The sequence below is a fragment of the Pimephales promelas genome, chromosome 20, assembly GCF_988280905.1.
Source record: "Pimephales promelas chromosome 20, fPimPro1.hap1.1, whole genome shotgun sequence".
NCBI classification, from domain to species: domain Eukaryota; kingdom Metazoa; phylum Chordata; class Actinopteri; order Cypriniformes; family Leuciscidae; genus Pimephales; species Pimephales promelas.
This window is the reverse complement of record NC_142788.1, coordinates 11,406,983-11,433,780: the sequence shown is the minus strand read 5'-3', so window position 1 is coordinate 11,433,780 and position 26,798 is coordinate 11,406,983. Positions and strand designations below refer to the sequence as shown.

Below are 26,798 nucleotides of genomic sequence, written 5' to 3'. Positions count from 1 at the left end.
TACGGGAAACCGCAATGGAAGACGATTTGGGTATATCTAAATATGTTTAGTAAAAAATAAAACTTGCGAAATCTCCATGTATATATTGAGTGACGTCACACGCAAGCGATCACTTCCGGCGTAACATTGAACTGATTCAATTCGGTTCAGTTGGACATTGCACGACTGATTCAGATCACTTGGACGTCACTGTGATCACACGAGGTAAAAACGATATAAATACTGTTCGTTTTTTCACAAAAAACGCTCGTTTCGTGTCTTAGGCCATCAATGTGTACTCACATTAACGAGTCATTAAATCATGTTTAATTTTGACTTCTCAGTGCATGCTTTTTGGTGGACCCCCTTAGCCTCCAGTGTATGACTGTTAGACAACAACGATTTGACTGAAAAACATCAAAATTGAAAATACTGTGGAAACAAAGACACCTACATCTTGGATGGCCTTGAGGTAAGCTAAAACATACCAAAAATTAATTTCAAAGTGAACCATCCCTTTAACTTCAATTCATTTCATTGTAGACTTTAAATTTGATGAAAATGGGATAAAAAAAATTACAATCTTATGAACTTGATTAACCCAAACCCAAATCTTATTCCTACTCCTCAAGAAAATGCATTTTGCATATTTTATGCTATTACATACAACATTATTTATGTATGATGCACTTAGTAGTTTACCTAGGGTGTATCTAGCTTCTAGGGACAATTTGTATGACACACTCACACTCCGCTGCTCCATGATCACACCTGTGACACATATAGCACATCTTGCAACACAAACAAATGGCTGAATCTTCTGTCCACATGCTGTGGTCTGCAGTTCATGCATCAGCCATTGCCCACTTTACACACACAGGCATAGGAATTTCCCCTTGCACCTTTAACGCCCTCTCCCCTAAACCTCTCCTTATTTAGGAGTGAGGGAGAGCAGGGTGCAGCCACAGGGAGGAGGCGAGGGAAGGGCAAGACAAAGGGTGGAGGGTCGAAAAGAGTTGGAGAGGGTGTGGGGTTGAAAAACGAGTGTGTGTGTGTGTGTGTGAGGAAGGGAGATTTTGCCCTCCCACGCCGGTTGTGTGAGACTGTATGTGTAGCAGGGCCAATCCGACACACCCAGAGGGCAGCGAACCTCCACATCCTGCCCGGGGCGTCCGTTTGTCCAAACAGCTCACTTCTTCCTCTTCTCTACTCTCTCTCTATGCTCAAACCAGTCTGACTGGAGGGTAGAGAACAGGAGAGGGTGGGGGTTTGTCTATAAAGAACAGAAACCCCCCGTAAAACCAGAAGAGGAAGAAAAAAGCCACGGAGTAAAATACAGCAGAAGAAAACAAACAGCAGGGCGTTGTCCTGCCCTGAATAGGGAAGTTTGATGGTTTGGTGGTGTTCTAAGCCCTTCACACACTCTCAAACACACACACACACAGCAGCACCCCTTACCCTCTCTGTCCACAGCAGTGAGCTCGGAGCTAGTGCACAGCGGTGGCAAGAAGTACAGCAAGGACCCGTATGCAAGTCTTTCAGAGTGTCTAAACACTGGACAAGTCAAATGATATGTCCTGTCAGGCCTATAATCATCTCCCAGAATGCTCTCTTCTCTCCCTTCCCCTGCGTCTCTCAGCCAGTGATCAGTCTTCAGAGTGGCTACCGGCTACAGTCGTCACATACCACTGCAAATCTCCTGATTTCAAAATGGGATAGAGCAGGGAGGATGGGTGTCCAATCCTTCTACTGGAGAGAAAGTCCTGCAGAATTTAGCTCCAACCTACACAACACAGGTGCCTAGAAGTTTCTAGTAATCCTGAAAACCTTGAGTTGTGACTGGGCACAGTGATCTCCAAACCTGTTCCTGGAAGCTCCCCAACAGGACACATTTTTGGATGTCTCCTTGTTCAAACAAACTCATCATCTCGTTACATGAGATCCTAAGATCTGAAATGACTGGTAAATGGAGAGCATTTATAGCGCTTTCATAGACCCAATGGCCAACAAAGCGATTTACATTTTGCCTCACATTCACTCGCTCATTCATACACCGACAAGACAGTCCCTCCAGAAAAACGCGATTATGCGATCGCTGAATTCAATGCAAAATCAGCCAAGGTCCGCATATTTATGCGGGGGCCGCATTTTTTCAAATACGCCGCACTTTCGCCGCATAAATTGCTGATTTCCGTGCAAAATATGCGGGGTTTGCATAATTTCATAATCCTCGCATTTTCGTTGCAAAAAAAGTCACATGTATCTTAGCAGAAAGTTGAAAAATGTTGCGTTTGCTTCACACAAGAGCAGCCATTTCCCCCTGTTTCCATGGGAACGTTATGAAGTGACGCAATTATGCGACGCCAGACAGACTCACGGGACCCTCACGGAGGCGATTGACATCTCACAAATCGAACTCGTATAACTGTCTGTCACACGTTCTACCGTCACATCGTTACTTAATAAACAACATAATATAAAAGAAGTAGCATCAAACAGAAATTACCCGCACACATGGGGTGTTCGAGGCGCACATATAACACTGCAGAGAGTTCAACAGGGACCGCGCAGCTCTTAAAGGGGCCACACCTTATTTACACTCGTTACAGTCTGAAATAAAACAAGATGAGTTCCCAGCACGCTTGCTTATCAAAGGAAGTAATAAGAAATGACTCTTACATTAGCCTAGTGAGAACAGGATGTTGGGGGAATCACTTTTTTTCTCTTTTTCATCAAACCGCAATTTTTGCAAGTTCCCTCAATTTTTGCAAATTCCTGCAATTTCATCGCATAAAATTGCATAAATATCCCGCATATTCCATCGCATTTTTAAAGAAAACGAGCCACGTAATCAATCAATTTTGGCCAGCAACAATCACAAAAAAAAAACTCAGCGTTTTTCTGGAAGGACTGATTATGGTAAATGTTATATATAAATCGCAAATTTTTTCACAAATTTTTGGAAATTACCACCACAAAATCAGTCATTTTGATCGCAAAAATCACACAAAAAAAATCGTGAAATCCTGGTGGGACTGACAAGATCGGGTTAGATAAGATAAACCTCCAAAATGTCTACTATTGGAGAGTTTGTGGAACAGTTGGAAATCACTGACATCAAGGAAACCTGCAAGGATTTTCCATGAATGCTACACCATCCGACCAAAAGTTGTAACTGTTGTGTCCAACACTGCTCCCGGAGGGCTACTTTCCTGCGGAGTTCAGCTACATCACACCTGCATGGAAGTTTCTACAGATCCCGTAGACCTTGATTAGCTGGTTCAGATGGGTTTAATAAGTGATAGAGCTAAAGGCTATGTCTACATTAATCCGGATCCATTTTAAAATGGTGTTTTCGTTTCAAAACGCTCTCTTCAAGCATAGCGTTTAAGCATTTTTCAAAAGTTTCTCATCCATATTGACTAGGGCTGTCAGTTAAACGCATTATTAACAGTGTTAACACAAACCCATTTTAACGGCGTCAACTTTTTTATCGCTCTATTAACAGTCTTTCTTGGCCTAGCAAACTTTGTAGTGTTTTTTGCAATAGGACGCGGTGCTGCGCTATGAAACCCATTTATTTCAATGGCTTGCGCCGCGAGAGGATATTTTGTTGCTTTGACGACCAAAGCTAGCTAGATCAGAAACAAAACAAAAGGCACGCTGCGTAGACTTGTTTGGGGTTGCGAGCCGGCCAAATAGTTGATTAACGTTGCGTTTTGAGTGGATGACGAGCGCGAGACGCCAAAATGGATGCCAATAAGATTCTGAATGGAAACTTTACTTTACTAAAAAGTTGACAAGACCAAAGTGATCTGTGTGTTTTGTCGTTGAACTGAGCACGTCCAGTCTGAAATACCGCTTGATTGCCAAGCACACACACACACACAGATGATGCGAATTCTCCGCCTCTTCGTCAATATCAGGACCATGTCAGTATTTCTTTCGCTCTTTTATTGATGGACAGTGTTACATTGTGTGAGAGATTATTTGCTCCAAGTAAGAATATTATTGTGAAATTGAACACAGTATATGGCAATGTTGCTTTCAATAAAAAGCATTTGCACAAAGCAAGCTGATCCACTTTTCCATGTTAATAAGAGCATTAAAATTAGAAAAAATAAAGTGAGAAAAAGAAATCAAGAGACATAGATAAAAATGTGCAATTAATCCGAAGTTAACTACGACATTAATGCAATTAATCGCGAGTTAACTACGACATTAATGCGATTAATCGCGATTAAATATTTTAATCGTTTGACAACACTAATATTGACACTTCAGAAAACGCTAAATTCACCTTAATGCCTAAACCTTGTAAAAGCTCACTGAGATGATACAGATGGAACAGACATCATAATGTTCTCATGCTATTCTTCTGGCAAGATCATTTTATTTAGTAAAATATTCACTGATACATGCAGCTGAGTCACCATTTGATCTAAAACACAACTGCTCTCATGTTTTGCTGCAGGACAGCAATTGGGAGTACATTTTCTGTCATCTTTGCAGGACTGTGATATGAAGAGTGTACAAAGTAAGATCTTTAGCAGCAGTGTGAAAGTTAATAGCACATAATAGGCACAATGCCGGTATACACATACATATCTATCAGTTCGATAAGCGTCACAAGACTAAACATGAGTCTCGTTTTCAAATACCTCAGTTGTCACAGTCCACACTACAACGAGAAAAAGCACATTTATCCACTTAGGAAAGCATTTTCAAAAAGCTCAGTTTTCGCAGGACAAAAACGCCGTCTCCCTGCTGGATATTGTCCCTCCAGGATCAGGATTGCTGTAACACAACTGGACGGCATCTATTGATCAGTGAAATTTCAAAGAGCGAGTCCAACGGATCAAGCTATGCTTTCAGAAAACCAATTTGCCATATTCATAGCTGATTTCAAACTGATCACTCTCAAAATGGATCCTTATGCATTCCTATCCATCCAATGCTTTCTCCAGTCTCTAAATACCATTAAACTGATCACAACATGTCTGTCACAAGTGTGGACAGGCCCTCTCCATTAAAAAGGTAAGAGACACAAAAATAACATTTGAATAATAGCAGGACAATCCTCGTAACCCCCACGGCATCCGGAAGTTGTGAAGGCGAGCGGCGAGAGCGCTTTCCCCCACCCGAAGTATTGTGATTAGAGGGATTATCCTTCATTAAACAGCCCACCACGATACTAAGAGGCTTTTGGTCTCATTGGGTTTCTCTCAAGACGTCTATTACTTTCCAATAAGCCAGATGAGCATTGTTTTCCCTTAAACTGGTTTATGTGAGGAAATCTTTATTGTGGGTGGGGATTGATTTGGACTGATTCTAAACTAGCGCTGGTGCTTTTCACAAAAAAAAAATGTAAACAAGAGAACCATGGCTTAGTAGTTACAAGGGGTCGAGTGGTCATCCATATGGATCGGCACATCAATCAAATGTCTAATGGTATGATCAAAGCAAAGCGTAAAATCACGTATATATACATATATGTTTCAGAGGCACCTTTACTTACACTCTCCACATTTTCAAGCAATGTCTATTAGAGATGCACGGATAAGCTCCAAAGTCCCCGAATCTGCAGCCAAAAACAAATCATCCACAAGAATGATCTCTGATTTAAGTATCCGCACCCGACCCGCAGCTGATCGTCAAATTACATTTATTCTTATGTGTTGTTACGAGTGATGATACATCACCTTCAACAACTGCATCTCTAATGGTAACATAATAGACTGACGAATGAGCACTGCTTTTAAAAAAACAGTTCTTTAAAACAACATTTATTTGACAGAATTTCATTTTCTTAATGGCATAAACAGGCTTTACTCCCTTGAAACTTAAACTGGAATGTCACTGTTTCTGTCACTGTGACTTCCCGAACAGGCGAACACGCACACAAACACTTCACAGCCGTTGCATATTGCATACAGCACTTGATTCATCCTCGTTAACCACTTTACAAAAACGCTCCCACACGGTACTTTTCTTTCTTTCATTCCTTTTGTTTTGTTTTAAATTCTTCTTTTTTACTTCACTCTCGGACCTGCTCCGTTTATGCTTAAAAAAGCATCCCCCGTGCATCTCAAAGAGAGTGCAAATTAGAGCCTGTCGGAAAAAAAAATTACATTTTAGAGAATGTAGTTAATATTTTCGTTTAATAATGATTTATCACATCTACCCGCGACCCACTTGAAATTAATCAGAATGTTATTTTTATTAAGCCTAGTTCACACTACATGATTTTAAGCCTGATTTGCAAATCGTTGAGCTTGCCGACAGGTCAGGGTGTTATTGCGTGTTACAACGCATCAAAGACGCTAGAAGACGCCTCGCAGATGCGTCGCTGAGCCCAGAAAAATATCTAGCATGCTAGATATCCAGAGCTGTCGCACGACTCAACCTCACGTGATGTCATGAGCTCCAGCCAATCAGAGCAAGGCATTTCTAAGGTCTTAAGGTCACAGAGCAAAATCTTATTTTTTATTTATTTTTTATTTTTTTTGCATTTTTCTCAGAGCAAATCATCGCGCGAACAGTTTGCAGCACAAGTTTCCATATTCGCGTGTTTTGTTCTTCGTCTTCTTCGCTGGGTATTGGCGCGCGTGCTGTGTCGCTTCATTTCCGGTTCGTTTTATCACGTGATTTTTCGTGACAAACGTGGTTTGTAGACAAGATAGAATCGTTGGGTGAGTTGTTGTCAACCCGTGTAGTGCGTTACCTCCTGTTGCGGATCAATCACATTGTGTCGTGTGGTGTGAACAGCTCAACAACTTGAACACTCCTGATTTCACAGAGGGCATCATGACTTTTGAGTAAACATACACGCCACTTTCAAGTCAAGTGGCGTGTTATCTATACGCATTTTGAGCTATCCGCGTGTATACGTGTATGTCTACGCCGTTAAATGTCCGAGTGATTCCGCGTTTATGTACACGCCGTTAGATCTACATCTGGGGAGCGATATTTTTTTTCCTAGGATGGTAGGGGAAGACTCATAAATGCTATTAACCCCAGTGACGGGTAGGTTTAGGGACGGGGTTGGGGTCGGTCATAGATTTCTATAGACAGTAATGTAACGTAAAGTCAACGGCGTTCATAAACACGCTAAAAAGCGATAATGCGTGTTGATAGCATGCCAAAAATTTAAATACGAATTGGCGAGTCATACATATGCCATTTCATGAGAACAGTCTGGTGAACAAGTCATGTACTGTAGTGTGAACCGCACAGTTCAGCCCGACGTTTTAAAATCATGTAGTGTGAACTAGCCTTAACTTGACCCGCCTGATCCTCAGATTATCCGTAGCGCCCGCGGATATAACCGTGATCCACGCATCACCACTGTCTATGCACTACCGCCAACGCATGCATTCTTGTTCAAACTCGCCTGTCAAAGCTTTACAATAAGGACTGTCTGATGCACTGTAAAAAAACATTTTCAAGATTTGTTATCAAAACATTTTTTCTTTTGTCAAATCAACTTAAATAATTTATTTAGTTGAGAGAACTTATTATTTTGAGTTTCTGATGATTAAATTAATCTCCTTCATTGTATTAACTCACTTTTTCCAGTTCAATCAACTTAAAATTTTAAGGCAACCCAGGTTACTTCATTTAAGTTAAACCAACAATATTTTTTTTACAGTGTGGCGCGGGACAGTTGACGAAACGGTCCCTGTCCCAATCGGGCCAGTGTTGCATCGTCACGAAAGTTTGTCATTTGATCGTCTTTTTAAGCCTTGCCGATTGAATCATTCACGCACAAGAACATTTGAAAAAAGATAAACTGAAAAAAACTCAATTGAGTTCTCTTTCACTTCTTTTTGTGCTTTATTTTTCTAAATAATGTGTTTTTTCTACAACTGGAGTACCTCATTTTTGTTGTTTCCTAATGAGGACTATATTTTGCACATTTGATTATAGAAGCCTGAAAGACTTTCTTGACTGATGTCATGTCATAAGTTGTCATCAGAATTCTGATCTCATGAGTGACTTGATTTTGTTTCACATTTATTAATTTTCTTTATTATTAAAGTGCACACCTGATGTGCAATTTTCAGATAAATGTTCATGTTATATATTTTTGTCGCATTTGAGAGTTAAATAAAAATGGTTGTGTTAAATAGGCACATTATATCATAACATAGATATATATCCCCTGAATAAAATCGTATTGAAATCATGTCACAGAAGTTTGAGGTATCGGGAAAAAAAAAGCTCTTAATTTTGAACTCTCAAAAATGCACCAGATTAATGTATATAACTTAAAAAGGTACAAAATGTTCTTTCGGCGGAGCCATATCCCTGGACACCCATAAAAGGAACAAGGTCCACCCACCCCAGTTTCACAAAATCCTATGGGGAAACACTGCTATCTGTTCCCCAATGGGATTGGGAGCCCGGATGGCAGAGATGGGCTACGTTTGTTACTGATATACAACTCAAGTGTGGGGAAGGGGCAGACCTGCGATCTCTTGAGCAGCTCAGGCATTCTGCTACATGGGCAGGGGGTGCTGACGTTTTGGAAAATGACTTTGCTATCATCGTCATCTTCACTGGCCAAAGCCGCGGCACCGTGGTGTGTCCTGGCTTGAGGTACCTCTTGGTTTTAGAGGCCAAAGTGTCTATATATAGTGCATGTGTAAAGGATTCTGGGAAGGGTATGTACTCAGAGACCAGGAGGGAACTCCAGCATAAGGAAGTCTGGATTTTTCTGCCCAAGATAAAGTCCAGAGTGTTCACTTTCAGACACTGACGGTAAGACACATAGGTGTAGAGGAGTGACAGACATGTCATTTCCAAGCAGAGAGAGTGAAAGAGAGACAAGGGGAAGAGATCTACACGCAGTTAGTGAACCTGAAACCTGACCAACAAAAATAGAACAAACAAAGGTTAGATCATTTATAAATTGACCAACACCAAAGAACAAAGATAATTTCCTGCTACACACTCACAACACTTTTAGTGATTATTGTCTGAAATGTTTGAGAAATGATTGACTGTGGTAATGAACAGTATGTCACACAAGCAGTAAACTGACTTTTTGAAAAAATACAACAAAAAAAAAAAACAGTTTTCCCTTCCAAAATCATGCAAACAGCTGACTTGGTGGCCATCTTGGTAACTCCCTGGGGGAGCTATTGTCCAATTGTTTCAAGTACTACATGAAAGAGGAAAGTCCCAAATCTCCAAAACTGTTTGCTAAGCTTATGTTTATTGCATTGATCACATCACCAATGACCGCAAAACTTTTTCATGTCTAAACCTTTTCACTTTATATTAAGTGGTTTTAAGTATTATGTACCTAATTGAAATTAATAATTTGATACAATGGACTTATTGTGTTCATACATGTTTTTACATTGTACTTATATTTGAAAAATACCAGCATGTAATTACAGCTATAATTAATTTATGTAATTACATATGTAATTACAGTTGACCCTTCCTAAACTGACCCATACCACAACACCTGTCCCTAACCTATCATACCTCAATCGCAGCAAAAGTGTTTTACAATACAACAGGAACACAATAATACGTTGTACTTATTTTTCGATGTAAGTACATAGTACTTAAAGCCACTTAATATAAAGTGGGACCCTATTTTGAGATTTGAATTATCTCTAAATGATGCATATGAGACCCACACAATGTAGGCCACCATCTACACAAATATTTTCAAATGAACATACAATTTAGAGACAAGAAAACAAGAAAAGATTGGCTCTAACTAAATGGCAAACAACACTATATTGAGCATAGAGAGCCTGAATCCCTTCCGGTGGACCACCATGGGACCTTATTTTGGAAAAATATTGTATGGTAGTCAATGGCGAGAGATAACAATTATTTTGATCTCGTTTAAATTGATTCCTTAATTACACATATGATGTTTGTCAATTTAAAAGATACATTTTAAAGTCAAGAAAGTCGCAGTTTGATGTAAAACTGTTGACATATAAGACATATTGTGAAAATACGTAATTACAAAGACTACAAACCCCAAAGGCGCACAATTTCTCTCAATGAATGAAGCTAACTTTACTGAAGCTGACGTCATTGTTTCTATAGGCTTCCGTTATAATCGTAACGTTACGCCGTCATACCTGAGTGTTTTGTTCCAGACTGCACACACACACGACCAACGGATCTCGTTTCGCTTCCTGGGAGATGTAGTTCATCGAGCGATTTTCACATAAAACTAAATGTTACTCTTCTGTTTTATGACAAACTGCAACTTTCAAACGTCATATGTGTAATCCTGGGCATAGTTCAGATGGAATAAAAAGATAACTTATCTCTCGCCATTGACTACCATACATACTTTTTCCGAAATAAGGTCCCATGAATGCGATTGCGATTTCTTCCATTCCTTCCAAAGTGGTCAGCTTCCTCATTACATTGTCTCTGGATTCCTTTGACCAGTATTAGTACTTAAAACTAAACGTTAAAAACCATGACCTGATCAATAAATTCCTAACAATGTGGCCTGTTTCACCTTATTGTAGTTGAAGACTTGTTCTAGCGAGGGAGGAACAGAGGGAGACTGAAGAGAGAGGCGACAGAATGGCATAGAGCGAGGCGAACACAAGATCTCTGTCTGACAGTCCGACATGACGCCTTACCCCAGAACAAACAAGCATTCAGCTGCATTGAGGGGCAACCCAGAATGCCATGGGGGAGACAGAGGGAGAAAGAGAGAAACAAGAGAGAGAAAGAGAGAGAAGAGCGCTGTGAAGGTCATCTGGTGGGATGGAGAGTCTCAATCAAAAGAAAATAAGGACGTACAACAGATGAGAGGGAGAAGGAAAACTGAACCAAACCAAAAAAAAATAACCTATAAGGAGTGAGTAAAGGCATGAGAAAGAAAGAAGGGTGTGACGAGAGACTGTTAAACTTCTTTTGTAAAAGTTCAAATTGTTAAATGTGTAATCTATTTTAGTTTTATTGCAGAGGGAGGAAATATGAAAGTATATTTTTAAACTGGGAGAAAGCGATGAGGGAGGGGGAAATCCAGAGGTGATCAGGGTGGGAGGGTTGAGATCTGTTCACAATGTTTTAAATATTAAAGCTATTTCAGGTTTAATGAGGTGTAAATACTATGGGGAGAGTGGTAAGAGGATGGGGGTTAAAGGGGCCTCACTCTCATTATTTCAAGCGCACACCTTTAGACTATAGAGACCCAGAGCGAGGGAAGTGAGAGTGAGTGTAAAAACAGAGAGATAGAGCTGATGAGCTGGGTAACAGACACAGGACTGAGAGAGGGATGAAGACGCAATCGAAGGACATTACATGAATGAATGAATGATTAAAAGAGTGAGTGAATGATGAGTGGAAGGTGCATAAGTGAATAAAATGAATTAACGAGTGAATGAATGTGTCAGTAAATTAATGTACGAGTCAGTTAATAAATGAATGAGTGGAGAGCATAAAATGAATGAATGAGGGAAGGAATGAGTTAGTGAATGAATGCGTGAGCGAATTAATGAGTGAGCCAACGAGTGTGTAAATGAATGAATGAATGAGTCAGCAAGAATGAAAAAGTGAGTCAGTGAGTGAATAAATTAATGAGTGAGTAAATGAGTCAGTAAATTAAACAAATAAATGAACACGTAAATAAATGAATCAGTGAATGAGTGAAGGAATGAGTTAGTGAATAAATGAATGCGTGAGTGAATTAATGAGTGTGTAAATGAATGAATGAATGAATGAGTCTGCAAGAATGAAAAAGTGAGTCAGTAAGTGAGTAAATGCTGAGTAAATCTTAGAAAATGCTGTATCTGTACAACTGCAGAGATTTTTGGAAACTAACAGTATCTTAGAAAAATTCCAATCAGGGTTTAGGAAATATCATAGTACAGAGTCAGCCCTCGTAAGAGTTTTAAATGATATTTTATTATTTGTGGACTCTGGGAACTCAGCTATTTTGGTGCTATTGGACTTGAGCGCGGCTTTTGACACGGTTGATCACGACATTCTGCTATCGCGACTAGAAAAGTGTGTGGGGTTTCGAGGTACTGCTCTAAATTGGTTCCGATCGTATCTTAAAGATAGAACCTTCTCAGTGGGTATTGGAGATGCTGTATCATCTGTAGCACAAGTCACTTGTGGTGTCCCCCAGGGGTCTATTTTGGCCCCCATATTGTTTTCATTGTACATGTTGCCTTTGGGCTCAATTTTTAAGAAATATGGAGTGTCCTTTCACTTTTACGCTGATGACACCCAAATCTACTTACCCTTGAAACAAAATGACAAGCAAGGCTTAGAAACCTTGCGTGATTGTTTAAAGATGTTCGAGCTTGGTTGTCTTTGAATTTTCTGCATTTAAATGAGTCTAAGACTGATGTAATTGTTTTTGGGCCCTCCGCGGGAAAGATAAAACACAATAATAATTATGACTCTTTAAATAATTATGTCAAACCTACTGTGAGAAATTTAGGAGTTATTTTTGATGCATCCCTCAAGTTTGACAAACATATTAATTCGGTGGTCAAGTCGTGTTTTTTCCACCTTAAACTTTTATCCAAAGTTAAACCTTTTTTATCTTTCAACCATCTTAAAACTGTAACTCATGCATTTGTTTTATCTCGTTTGGACTATTGTAACTCACTGTATGTTGGTTTACCTAAATCATCCATGTTGCGGCTTCAGATGGTCCAAAATGCCGCTGCCAGGTTTCTAACTGGAGCGCGTAGACGAGAACATATCAGCCCGATATTAATGTCTCTCAACTGGTTGCCAGTACATTTTAGAGTGAAATATAAAATTTTTATATTTGTTTTCAAGGCACTGATTGGTCAGGCTCCGTCTTATCTGTCAGACCTTGTTAACGTGAAACACTCAACAAGATGCTTGCGCTCTTCTGACAGTATCACGCTTGTACACCCAAAATCCAGACTGAAGTTGCGAGGTGATCGTGCCTTCTCAGTGGCTGGTCCTAGGCTATGGAACAGCTTTCCCTTATCTGTGAGATCTGCCACATCTATGTATGAATTTAAATCCAAACTGCAGTCATATTTTTTTAACTGCGCATTTCACTCTTAACACTGGTATAAAGAATGCAAACGTAGTGTTTTATTGCTTGTTAGTTTTGTGATGTTGTGTTTTTATATTTTTATTCTTTTTCTATGTACAGCACAGTGGTCAACTTCTGTTGTGTTTATTTGTGCTATATAAATAAACTAAATGAAATGAAATGAAATGAGTAAATTAATGAGTGAGTGAATGAGTCCGTAAATAAGACAAATGAGTGAACAAGTAAATAAATGAATTAGTGAATGAGTGAAGAAATGAGTTAGTGAATGAATGAATGTGTGAGCGAATTAATGAGTGAGCCAATAAGTGTGTAAATAAATGAATGAATGAATGAATGAATGAGTCAGCAAGAATGAAAAAGTGAGTCAGTGAGTGAATAAATTAATGAGTGAGTGAGTAAATGAGTCAGTAAATAAGACAAACGAGTGAACAAGTAAATAAATAAATTAGTGAATGAGTGAGTGAATAAATGAATGAATGAATGAATGAATGAATTAGTATGAGTTACCATAGTTATTAGTATCAGTACCGAGGACTGAGTGACCAGTGAATACATGAATAAGTGAATGAATGCATGAATATTAAGAAAACGTTTGTATAGGCCTAATTCTCTCTCTCTCTGTGTGTGTGTGTGTGTGTGTGTGGGGGGGGGGGTGACACAACCTGTGTACTTTGACTCATGGGTAGGTTTAGGTTAGGGGTAGAGTTAGTTTAAGGGGAGAGAATATACAGTTTGTACAATAAAAAAACTATGTCCATGGAGAGTCCCAAAACAGATAGTAAACCAGACATGAGTGTGTGTTTGTGTCTGAAATCACATACAAGCACAATAAACACAGATCCCTGAGAAAGCACCCACTTCTCTTCTGATAAAGATGGACAATTTAAAAACAGATTAGCACATTAACAGTACAACTTTTGAAAAACGAATGAATGACCTAAACATGGGAATTTTATCTTGTGGAAGGGGAAGGCCAAGATGATCATCTTCATGTTCCTAGTCTCTTTCTGATCAACCGATATCCTTGCTCATGAAAAGATAAATCTAAACTAAAGTTTCAGTGACCATTTCCTGAGCAGCCTCAGAAATCCCCCATAGATGAAGTTCACAAACACGGCCAACCACAGAAACCCCGCTCTTCAACAGGGAGTAAACCTGAAACATGAACAACACTAAAACGAACAAGCCGCGTTCACACAGATACCATGACATCTCATCAGAGACCCATGGGTAAATTTTCTTCTGAAACTTCACTCTATGGTGTTAATTGTTTGACCTGAAAAGCGAGTGCCAATGCTAATGCTAATGCTAACGCATACTGTTGTAGCCTCTGGCAATTAGACACAAGCTATGGAAAGTCTACTAGCACAAAAAGGATTGTTGTTTTAAGAGACTGTGAGTCAGGTCTGTGAGTCCACAGTGTGTTTGTTTGTGAGTGAAGAGCGTGGCTGCTCGATCTGGCTTTCGGAAGAGCGTTGAGTTTCTACATTCACATTTTACACTCCTGATGATGAGTAATGTAATCATACCACATGTAGATGGGTGGGGACAAACTGACACCGCTACTATTAATACAACAAATAACTGTAGGATGATGTGAAGAAAGATGAGCAATATGACAACAAAGAAATGAGCACATATCTTTGATAGCGGCATTGCTCCTCTCACAGACACTTCAGGTTGCTTAATACCTTACACAAATAAATGAAAGTTAAAAAAAACTCTTCTAGCTACTGAAGCTTGATTTCATGCGCAACCATTTTACGAGGTGCAGATTTCAGATGAATTCGGAAACGTATTGTTTTTAGAAACAGTTGTAAGCATAGGCTATCATAGGAAAACGTACAGATTCAATTGTATGAGTTCAAAGAAATCAGCCAAAATGTAAGTGTTATGACACATTTAAATGGCACTGACATTTGAGGGTAGCTCTACCGCCCCCTTGTTCCTGCCACAGTAATGCAAGAACATTAGGTATGTACAACAGTTTGCTTCTAATGTGTTGGCTAAATATTTACCTCTTTTTGTGTGTATCTGTGTGAATGAGCGGCGCAGTTTAATCTACTACACTTGCTCAAGCACGCATGACTTATTGGTTTTCCACCATCTACCATCTCACTATAGAAGACACTGCACATGATTATTATAATTTAAAGGGGTAGTTCACTTTGAAATTATTTTTTGATATGTTTTAGCTTACCTCAAGGGCATCCAAGATGTAGGTGTCTTTGTTTCCACAGTATTTTCAATTTTGATATTTTTAGGTCAAACCGTTCGTGTCTATCAGTCATATAATGGAGGGATATGGTCACCACCTCAAAGAGCATGCACAGAGAAGTCCAAATTAAACATGATTTAATGACTCATAAACGTAAATACACATTGATGGCCTAAGACACGAAACGAGCGGTTTGTGTGAGAAAACGAACAGTATTTATATCGTTTTTACCTCTTGTAACCACAGCCACAAAACACTCGCGCCCTCAGATCACTTGGATGTGGCTGTGGTTACAAGACGTAAAATGTATATAAATACCGTTCGTTTTCTCACACAAACCGCTCGTTTCGTGTCTTAGGCCATCAATGTATACTAACATTTACGAGTCATTGAATCATGTTTATTTTGGACTTCTCTGTGCATGCTCTTTGAGGTGGTGACCATAGACCTCCATTATACTACTGATACACACAAACGGTTAGACCTAAAAATATTAAAATGGAAACTACTGCAGAAACAAAGACACCTACGTCTTGGATGCCCTTGAGGTAAGCTAAAACATATCAAAAAATGAATTTTTAAAGTGAACTATCCCTTTAAGTAACCCTTAAAAATGCAATGGAAAACACAGAATTTGGGGATAAGGATAATCCCTTTGTTGGAACATTTTCCCCCCATAATGTAGAGTTTGCCAGCCAGCCACCCACACACACAAACACACTTTTCAAAATGCAGGTTTAGTGAGACAGGAGACAGGTCTAGCCAGAAATTCATACCAAGAGCATGCTAATTCAGATATACAGTCATGCCAACCAACAATTACAAGCTTCTTAAAACCATTCGTCTGTGCACAATGCAACTTGGACATCAGCATCCTGAGATCCCATTTAGTGTTGTCAGCAAACAGCACCATTAACCGTGCAAACCATTACCCCTGCAACTAGACACTTCCTGTGCCCTTTAACCGAATCTGGGAAAACTACCTGGTGACTGGACATCAACGTAGACATGGACTGCATGGAAGCTGAAATCCCTTATGAAGGCATTTATATAGAGTCCTGCAATTACTTCTATTCATCTCAACATGCTTATGTGAAGTATAACAGGTGGGTGATAAAATACACTAAAATAAATAATCTGTTTACTCTGTACAGTCATTCAAATCACAATGTTGTCATTGTACTTTTAAAAATTAAATCAAAATTACTTATTCATTAATTAATTAAATGTATAATTAAATTAAAAATAATTGTAGAAGACATAGGCCTTTCACAAAGATTTCAGCAGTATAGCATATCTGACACACAACGCAAATGCAGCCTCACCGGTTAACATGGTTATCATCATACCAACCAAGTGTGCTCGTAATATGCTTTGTTGAGTGCAACCGTCATGCAGGTTGAAATGCATCAGCGTGCAACAGTCAGTAATAAAATACAGAGAAATTACAAGCAGAGATGAATAGGGCTACTAAATTACAAATTTACAAAGTCTACCAGTAGTATTCAGGTACAGAAATTAATAATTAAGCCTTAATGTAAAATAACACTATTTGTTCACTGGAGAAATTAAATATAATAGGGCTGTCAACCGATTAATCACATCCAAAATAAAAGTTTGTGTTTACATAATATATGTGGGTGCGCTGTGTAAAATTATTTTGCAAATATATATATATATATATATATATATATATTTGCAAAATAATTTTACACAGCATCCAAAATAAAAGTCTGTGTTTACATAATATATTTGTGTGTGCTGTATATAATTATTTTGTATATATAAATACACACACATGCATGTATATATTTAAGAAAATGTGTTATTCATATATAAAATATTTATATTTATATAATATAGATTATATATTTATATATATACAGAATTTAAGCGCAAATAATTCTTAAATATATACATGCATGCATAGGTATTTATATATACAAAATAATTATATACAGCACACACAAATATATTATGTAAACACAGACTTTTATTTTGGATGCGATTAATCGCAATTAACTTTTGCACAGTCCTAATTTACATATATAAAAAATAATTATACACAGAGCACCCACATATATTATGTAAAGACAAACTTTTATTTTGGATGCGATTAATCGCGATTAATCGGTTGACAGCCCTAAAATATAGTTTTATCTTTGTTAAAGCTGTATTTTGTTGTTTTATTAACATTAATGACACAGACAACAGTAATATTAGGTGTCTGCTGTCACTTTAGGACTGAAAAAACTGGCAAACATACGGTTTTTCGTTCTCAACTATTCACTTATGACAAACTAGAGAATAATTGGCGAGAAGGGTATTTAGAGGAGTATTTCGAAATAATTTTGTGTTTATGTGTCCGTTCAAGGGCAAGGAAATGCGAAAGAGGAGCGCCATCTGAAACATGCCTCTCTCTTTCTGCGGCTGTGCGCACAGATAACGCGCGTCTTTGAATGTGTGCATTTTGCAAGACAAAACGCATTCAAATTATAAACTTCCACTCTATGATGGTTAAACGTAGCTGTTAATCACCCGCGTGCCGAACCGTGGGGCCTGGTCAGTAAGGATCATGGATCAACTGCGATCCGTTCCACCCCTAATATTTGATCCGCACTTTTATAAATAATCACTCGGAAGTCATTTATTTAGTGTCTATTTTTATCTGTTTTTTCGATGAAGCTACACAAACCTAGCACTTTGTTAGCGGCTACGTTTTGGGTTTTGAGGACAAATCTGTCTGCCTCAAGTCCTCAAATATTACAGAAAATTACAGCCGAGTCCAAAACCCGCAAAACAAGTCCTCTTTCTCTCACCCTGATCTGACTTGTCCAAGCCTGAGCATGTATTGTGTACCAAACAATATTCTCATCTTCACTGAGCATCGAGATATGGCCCATATTATCAAATGACATCCAAAGCAGTCCTCGGTTCCTTGGCGGACTGAGATTTACACACGGTTAAGAGGGATGATTTTAGATCTGAAAGTGTTTCGATTCCATTTACAACGTAATTAAATTGACCTCAAAAGCTTGACTAGAATATTAGTTTGGCTTATAGAGGCCAATGCGTGAGGAATAGAAATGTGTACTATTTATGTTGCACACAAAGGAATGGGCGTGACTTTTGCGAGCGTGTGTTTGTAGAGCCGGTGTGTATTTAGATGTGTGGAGTCTTGCACTTGATATTTGATCTGTGGGGTTGGGTCAGCAAGCGGAGTTATTTCTGTTGGAGCCCCAGGTAGCAAGGCTGGCAAACAGAGAGGATGAGAGAGTGCCTCCAGAGTTAAGTAGGTAAACTCGCGCTAAGCTGATGCAGATCTCCGCGTATTCCCCTCCCTCTCTCCTTCACTTTATCCCTTCTTCCTTCACACTTCAGAAGACCTTGGGGCACCCCCCATCCCAACACACTCGCACACACAGTTACAATTTAATCCTCATTCTGCCACCAAGGTCAATTCAATTATCCTGTTTTCTTAAAGTGTGTGTGTGTGCCCATTTCACAGTCGGCCTGCACAAATACACCAGAGATTAGAGCTGCCACACTTTTAATGATCTACATACCTATAAGCAACTGTATCTGAGACAGGTAGGGCCTCTTCCCCGCTTGCTCGTGTGATCTGTTCCTCAGCACGGATTTTGTTTTTAGGTTGATGAGGCTGCCTGGCGTCCCAAGTGTCTTTCCCAAGTTAATGAGGAAATTAGTTTTTTCAACCCCAAATTCCCCACCTCAATCTGTAGTTTGTCATGCTGCTATACTATAAGTGTTACAACAATAATGTTCATCTTCATCAGAGTTCTATTTCTATCTAGGTTTGAATTATACAATCAAACACGGTGGTGAAGTATTCCAGAAGACCTGACTCTCACGGGAATCGACGCATGTGATAAAGTTGCGTCCAAAATCGCATACTGTCTGAAAAAGCACTACATTGGAGGAGGAATGAGCTTTGTGAGTGTTAAAAAAGTATGTTTCAAATAGTATGGATGTAATCCGGATGCCACCTACAGCGTCAGTAGGGTGCTTTACTGCCATTAACAAATCCTCTCCCGTGGCCTCATGGGATAGAGTAAAGTGCCCACTGGATGCGCACTTCAGAATTTCGTCGGAAGTTGAAGGTCACTGGGTACTTTTCCCCATACCGTTTTATGAATACTACAAATTTGGACATATTGCTCATTTCATGTTTGGTTTCTCACCTACACTCTTAAAAATAAAGGTTCAAAATGTCTTTTTTAACAGCAATGCCATTAAAGAACCAATTTGGGAATAGCGTAAAATAGCCTTTTTTTCCTAATGTGAAGAGCGATTTATTAAATAGTGAAATCTTTTCCCATTTAAAAAAAAAAAAACCTTTGTTGGATTCGATGGAAGGTTCTTCATGGAACCGTAGATGCCAATAATACAACATAAACTGTACTTTTAAGAGTGTATTATATATTAGGTATGCATGCATATTCAGATGCAGACTAAGACCCCGTCCGCACTACAGCGTTTTCATTTAAAAACGGAGAATTAAAACAAATACGATCTCCGCCCACACCAGCGTTTTATCTGCGTATTAGAAATGATCTCCGCCCACATTAAAACGACGGATCACGTGACCATTCACCAACACTGGGCATGCTCGTGCCGGTATAAACAGTGGTTGGCGAATCAGGCAAGGATACGTCATGACTGATAACACCCAATCATGGAGCCGAGCGTCAGCCCCTGCGTCAGCGTTTCTGAAGTTCTCCGTTTTGTCTCGTCCACACTAAAACGCCCTCCGGAGATTCAAAACGAAAAACGGAGCTGCAGCGTTTCTAAACTTCTCCGTTTTAGGTCTTCGTTTTTCCCGTTTTAGTCTGGACGGGAGGTGAAAACGTAGCAAAAGGTCTCCGTTTTTAAACGAAAACGCAGTAGTGTGGACGGGGCCAAAGGTCGTTTTCACACCTGAAAGTCCACACAATGATCCGAATCAAAGTTCACGTTTTGATACATTTTATACTTTCAGAAAGTTTTGGTTTGGTTTCACACTGCAATAATACGAGCGCACTAAAGAACTTTACGTGACATATTTACGTCCTGTCGTCATTATCTATGTGGGCTGCATCTTGACATTGATTGGATTAGTAAATGGACGTGCGTCTGACGTCAGCGTGTTGTCAATTCGGCGGGTAACTTTGACAAAATGAACGAACAGACGCATATCGTTGCAACTATATTGTTATTTTTATGGCATAATTACCTGCAGCACCAACTATACACAAGGCTAGTTCAAATTCGCAAACTGAACGTCCTCGTCGTGCGAACATTTTATCGTCGCCGGCAGGAAAGGAGGAGAAGATTGCAAGTTGACTTCTTATTATCTCATCAGACCATACTTCGATTAAAAACCTCATCTCATCATCTCCCCATGGGCTAACGTTACACGGCTCATTTTTCCAGCCACCTTCTGTTTTTTCGGCTTTTTGGGAACCACCAGAAGTTCCTGTAAAAGGCCTGAAAGTCCGAACCATCCAGAAATGCTTTCACACTATAAACAAACCAAACCCTTTTTTTCAGTTTGATCCGTACCGAGACTAACTCTTTTCGTCGGACCAAATTTCATCTGTTTGGTCCGGACCGTGGTCCAGGGGACGTTTCACACCTCCAAACTGAAAAGTCAGAAAGTCCGGACCAAACAAGGTAGAGTAGGTGTGAAAGGGCCCTAAGTCTGCAAGACCTAACATACTTTCATTACTATTACTTTAGGTAAACAATGATGTCAAGTTATTGAATGTGATATGATGATACTAATAAAGCAACAAAGCAACCAATTCAGCAATCCTACCTGGAATGTCCTGGTTGGTGTAGCTCCAGCCAGGGGTGGAGAGCATGGGCGGTAACGGCGAAGCGGTCCGACTGTCCCCTTCACTCTGCTGGGTTATATGCCTGACTGTGTCCTTGTTCTTACGGTTCTTCCTGCGGCCCGAGCCAGGGGGTTGCCAGCCCCCCTCTCCTCTTCCGCCTTGCTCTCCGGGCGTGCCTTGTGCCCCTCGGCCAGCCCCGTCTTGCAGATTGGAGGGGGAGACCTGCTCCTCTTTGACCTGGACAGAGCGGTAATCAGCAGGCCACAAGGGCTGCAAACAAGCGTCCTCCTGGCTCTCATGGCTTTTGGGTTCCTGGTCCTCTTTGCCGTAGTTGCTACCGCCTTCATGGCAGCTAGCGATGGCCGAGTCTCCAGATGAATTTGCCGGGCTAGTGCGCCTGGCCAACCACGGCGAGGAGCTGCGGGCCGAGATCATGGACGCCAGTGCCTCCGAGGCTCCGCCCACACCGGCCCCAGCCCCGCCTCCAATAGAGCTCACCACGTTGCCCATCTCAATATCCGCTAGTTCATCTGCGAGCTCTGAGCGAATGCTGATGTCTAGCGCCGCCTTGATGAAGCCGTGACACGCCTGCACTATGTCGGTCATTTGAAGGTAGCTGGCGGCCGACATCACCTCGATCACATTCTTGCTTGTGAGCGCCAAGTGGGCAGAGTACATGAAGTCAAGGATGGTCTTGAAACCTTGGGCCGTGACTATGTCCAGGTGCGTGATGGTGGCCTGCTGCTCTGAAACCTTCTTCACCTGGCAATAAAGTGTCTTGAAGTAGCGGCTGCTGCCCAGCAACACGTTCTTGTGTGCCTTGAAGATCTTGCCCTCCACGATCACACACACGTCGCACAGGATGCCGTGCTGCCGCTGCTCGTTCAGCTCCCGCAGGAGCTGCCGGTAGTGCGACGTGATCTCCATGTCTTCCTTCCGGTTATTCATTGGACTAACGGGTGGCTGCTTCTCCTGAACAGAGTCTGGCGGAAGACAACACACAATAAACAAACCCTGGTTAGGACAGTTGCAGTAGATGCAGGAAATAGATGCACAACAGTTAGCATTAATAAACATTTTAAACAGTATCATTATGGCCACATTATGTTCCATGTGAATGGTATTCAGGTATCACCATCTTATCTTAAAAAATAAAACCTGTAATTTTGCATTTTGCAATTCAAGATTTCAAAAATTAAACTAAACAGAACACATACTCACTCTAAACAATGCTGGGTTGTTTTAACCCAAAATTGGGTCAAATATGGACAAACCCAAATGTTGGGTTAAAAATGTAATTTAACCTTCCCTTTCAACAGTACATTTTTGAATTACATTTTTAACCCAACATTTGGGTTTGTCCATATTTGACCCAACTTTGGGTTGAAATAACCCAGCATTTTTTAGAGTGCTAATAACCACAATGAATCATTTCGACTTGCACTAAGCACAAAAAACAGTAATCCACCATGAAGGTCATATTTTTGTTATATTCAAAGTCTAAATTATTTTCTGTGGTAATCAACATTATACAGCAAATTCAGTTTTGAGCATGTCAAAAAAAATAAAAATGTCAGCTAACATCTGCCAGTTAATTTGTCACATTAGAAATGCAATGTCAGATTTAGAGCACGGCATTGTGGGATACAACATGGTGTGCAATGTGCTCTATTGTTTGGCAATACGAGTATTCTATAAATACAGGCAATTCACATACTGTGCACAGTGTACCTACTACATACTTCAAGAATAGTATATTAATATGCTAATCCTTTGACCCAGAGTAAGAAGAAGGCCCAGATTAACCCCTCAGAGGCCCAATCTGCAGACTTTTTTGCACTACTTCGGGAAGAAATATACAGGATTGCGTGAAATGTATTTGGTAAAATGTGTTAAATGGAGCTGAGAGTACTTCAATGGTAGCTGACAGCATTATCAAATTAGACAAATGATTTAATAAATGAAAAACACAATTCCGCAGAAACGCAGATTGCATGTGGGCTTGGCAATCAGGAAATATTTCTTCATTATGCTTCTTTTGAAGGTGTCCAAATCTGTGTGGCAAATGGCTTTAAGATGTTTAAGTAGTAAGACAATTGAAAGTCCCTGACACTGCTGGTAACCTCATGCATTTTGAAGAAGAATATTAAACCAAGAGAAAAATTGCAGTTTCATGGAGTGCAGCATCAAAATGTAGAAATTCTCACTTATCACAGAAAACCTGCCTCCATAAAAAACGCCCACCAGCACAAAACCTGGCAGAAGAAACTGACCATAGCTTTGGGTTGTTATTACTGAGGTCTTCTATCTCTGTAAAAAGTCATTTAAGCACTAAATGTCACTAAAATGCCATTATGAAGCAGGTGACATGCATTGGCCAGCTCTGATGGCTTGAGGCTGATTGTCTTCTGGGCTACAGCCATCACCTTTCCTCGCTAAAAATGAATTATCTGTTTGGCAGATCCATTTTCCACTTTATTATTCAACTAACTCACAAAATGGTAATTAAATGAAACAATTTAGCAACAAAAAAGAGAAAAGTGAGAAGAGGAGAGGCGATGATTGTGTTTAAGTGCTTTACACACTCACTGGGTGATTTTATTTGGCAGCTAATAAAGCGAACAGAGAGAAACATCATGATTAAAGGGTTGAACAGTGAACACCTGAACATCTCTGCTATAATCATTAAGGTAGAGAGAGGGGGGAGGAAAACTAGATGAGCCTATTCATTGTTCTAGGATGCGCGCAGAGGAAAGAGAGAGAGAGAGACTACAAGCACAAAACATACACTCAACTGGGAAGAGGCGAAAGGCATAGGGATGAATCTCATGGTTATAGTTGGCTATATAAGAAAATATTATATATTATAAATAATGTTTTTTAGCCTTTTTAGGGCAATTTTTGCAACATGATATTATTTTCACGCCAGTTAAACACATGAACTCACAATTTTCAGTAGCCTTCAGTTATTTAAAAAAAAAAAATTGCATTACTGCAATGCAATAAAAAACAATATTTGAAGAGTGCCATTTGAAATTTTCTTCTAGAATGATCATTTTTATCAAGCTTGTATATTTAAGTTCAGTGATTTCACTTAAATGGCAATGAGAATTACCTATTAATTGTTATTTAAGTGAAATTACTGAACTTAAATATACAAGTTTGATAAAAATCATCATTCAAGAAGAAAGTTTCAAATGGCATTTAGTGGCTTTTGCATCTGAACTCTTCATTTTGTTTAAATTGCATATACTATTTAAAAACTTTGGCAGTTACTTAGTCTGTTTTTGCTCCACAAACAAAAATATTCAAGAATGATTCAGATATCGGCTGCGAGCGAATGATTCAATGACTCGTTTATACTGTATTGATTTAGAATCAGTGGTGGAGGAAGTACTGAATCTCAGTACTTAAGTAAAAGTACAAATAAACAGATAAACATTCACTTTAGTAAAAGTAAAAGTAACACAATGACAACCATACTTAAGTAAAAAGTAAAAAGTACCTGATTTTAAATGCAAGTATTAAAAGTAAAAGTACTTGCATAACAATTTATTCTCTTAATGTCTGTTTTTTTCTAATGATTAATAAAACATTTAATTCTAACTCGTTCCACCTAATACTCCTATAATGATGTTCAATAATGATGGAAAAAAATTGTTGTCACCATTTCTGAAACAAGCTTGATATGCACATCATGCTTATACTATATATTAATAACGATGTTTGGCAGTAAACGCGATTCATTTATGGTGTAATTCTGAACTGGCTTGCCATAATCCTAATCAAACGTATATTACACACGGTGCATTTCCTATGCACATGAAAACAAATTTTCGCGTATAAATTGCACGATAAACACACTGCGTGGGAGACGCATTTAGTGTGACCGGGTTGATGGCAACCAAACGTTGGTGAGACAAACGTGCAACGAACGGACGGTAAGATTACGTTTTGGCAGGGGAAAAACTGATCAGAAAATGTAATGAAAAAGTAACAGAAGTTGTAGAAATGTAGTGGAGTAGAAAGTATAATAATTGCTGCAAAATGTAACGAAGTAAAAGTAAAAAGTATGCACTATTTATTCTACTTAAGTAAAGTAAAGATATGTGAAAAATGTACTTAAGTAAAGTAACGAAGTATTTGTACTTTGTTACATTCCACCACTGTTTAGAATACATTTAATACATGATAATACTGAATCAAGTCTTTTTGAACACACAAACACTGAATTGCAATTTAATTAAAATTGAATGCCAATTTCAAATTGCTCAATCACAGAAATAAGAATTGGACTGTTTTCCACATTACAGGAATGGGGACTGGGCCGAAAAATTGTCTTAATGGTAATACAAATATGATGATCTTTCTTCATTTAAATGTAATAATACAAGTTAATAGTAAAAGTCTGCTGCGGAGCAAAGGTGCACATTAGCGAGCACCCTTCTAAAACCTAAAATGACAAATGGGACACTTTGGCGGCGGCCATTGTTGACAGGACCACAAGTTCCCAAGAAGTTTACCATTTGGGACAGGGCCTGAGATGCGACTTCCTACAGAACATGCACTACATATTCACACATACACAGGCCACTAGCATCCTCTATGAGCAGCACAGAAACCGTCCTGGATGGGGCTAAATCGCAGGGACGTGGAGTGTTACCAAATGGGGCCATGATTTGTTTTGTGAGCGTTCAGGCTGTCAGCTCACATCGGGCCGACTGCAGCGTGACAGCTCCCGTTCCCTATAGTGACAGCAGCGTTTGCTGCGGGGCCGGCACACTTCAGGTCATGTTTAGGAAAGTTCCTCTCAACCTGATGGCTTGTAAGATCAAATCAATCCTCAGCCTCTCCCATGTCCACTTGTACAAATACACCTTACTTGGAAGACTGAAAGAAGAAGAGACTGACAGTGACAAGTGACTTTTTTTTCTTTTTAATAGTTTTAAGTTAGCCTCCAACTGCTTCGCTTGAGGCTCTTTCGCCTCGATTGCCTAGAACGCCGTAGTTTGACTCGTTCTAAAGAACAATGGATGTATTCAGAAGACTAGGAACATGAGTCGCATAAACCATACTTTTATGGTTCGGATTGTCCTTTTTAGGACAATCATTACTTTTGTGTTCCACTTGAGAAAGAAAATTCATACAGGAACGTTTTCGGAATGAAATAAATGACGAAATCATTTTCTATCTATTCCACTTTAACCCTTAAAACCAATTAATTTTTCTCTGACAATGAGGATACGCTTAGTAAATGACGACACTTTGCACCCCAGACACACCAAATTAGTACTTTCTTTTCAACTATTCAGAACTACTTCAACTGTGCAACCAACAATGAATATTAATATCTTTTCGTTGGCCGACTGAGTTACATGGCAATCTGGTCAATCAAGTGCAAAACAACAATAAACATAAACAACACAATTGACAGACGTGTGACACGGCTAAACACTGAATGAGACAGAATGCAGTCGAACTAATCAGATGTTCTGCTTCACTGGAACTAGACGGATCTGAAGCTTATTAGACAAAAAGGAAGAGTATGAAAAGAAACAGCAGGGTCACGTAACCTAAGTGAACCCTACAGAGCCCTGAGCGGGAGTGAAGGCGCAAGACCATATTTTACATTTCACATTTTTGGAAAAGGATATATGCTGATTCCAGAACGATACTTTGAGATGTAAAAAATATCTATAAACGCCCTCTGAAATGACAG

General features: G+C 39.4%; 1 protein-coding gene across 5 annotated transcripts in view; it reads right to left on the bottom strand.

Annotated features, from left to right (window-relative positions):
- The window catches only part of zbtb46 (zinc finger and BTB domain containing 46), a 115,924-nt gene that overhangs the window by 30,207 nt on the left and 58,919 nt on the right, over positions 1 to 26,798 (bottom strand). For all 5 annotated transcript variants that reach the window (XM_089124157.1, XM_089124158.1, XM_089124156.1 and 2 more), the window contains one exon: positions 21,061 to 22,062. In XM_089124157.1, coding sequence (XP_088980283.1) covers positions 21,061 to 22,027 — 967 coding nt within the window. In that variant the 5' untranslated portion in view covers positions 22,028 to 22,062. The remainder of the gene's footprint in view (positions 1 to 21,060; positions 22,063 to 26,798) is intronic.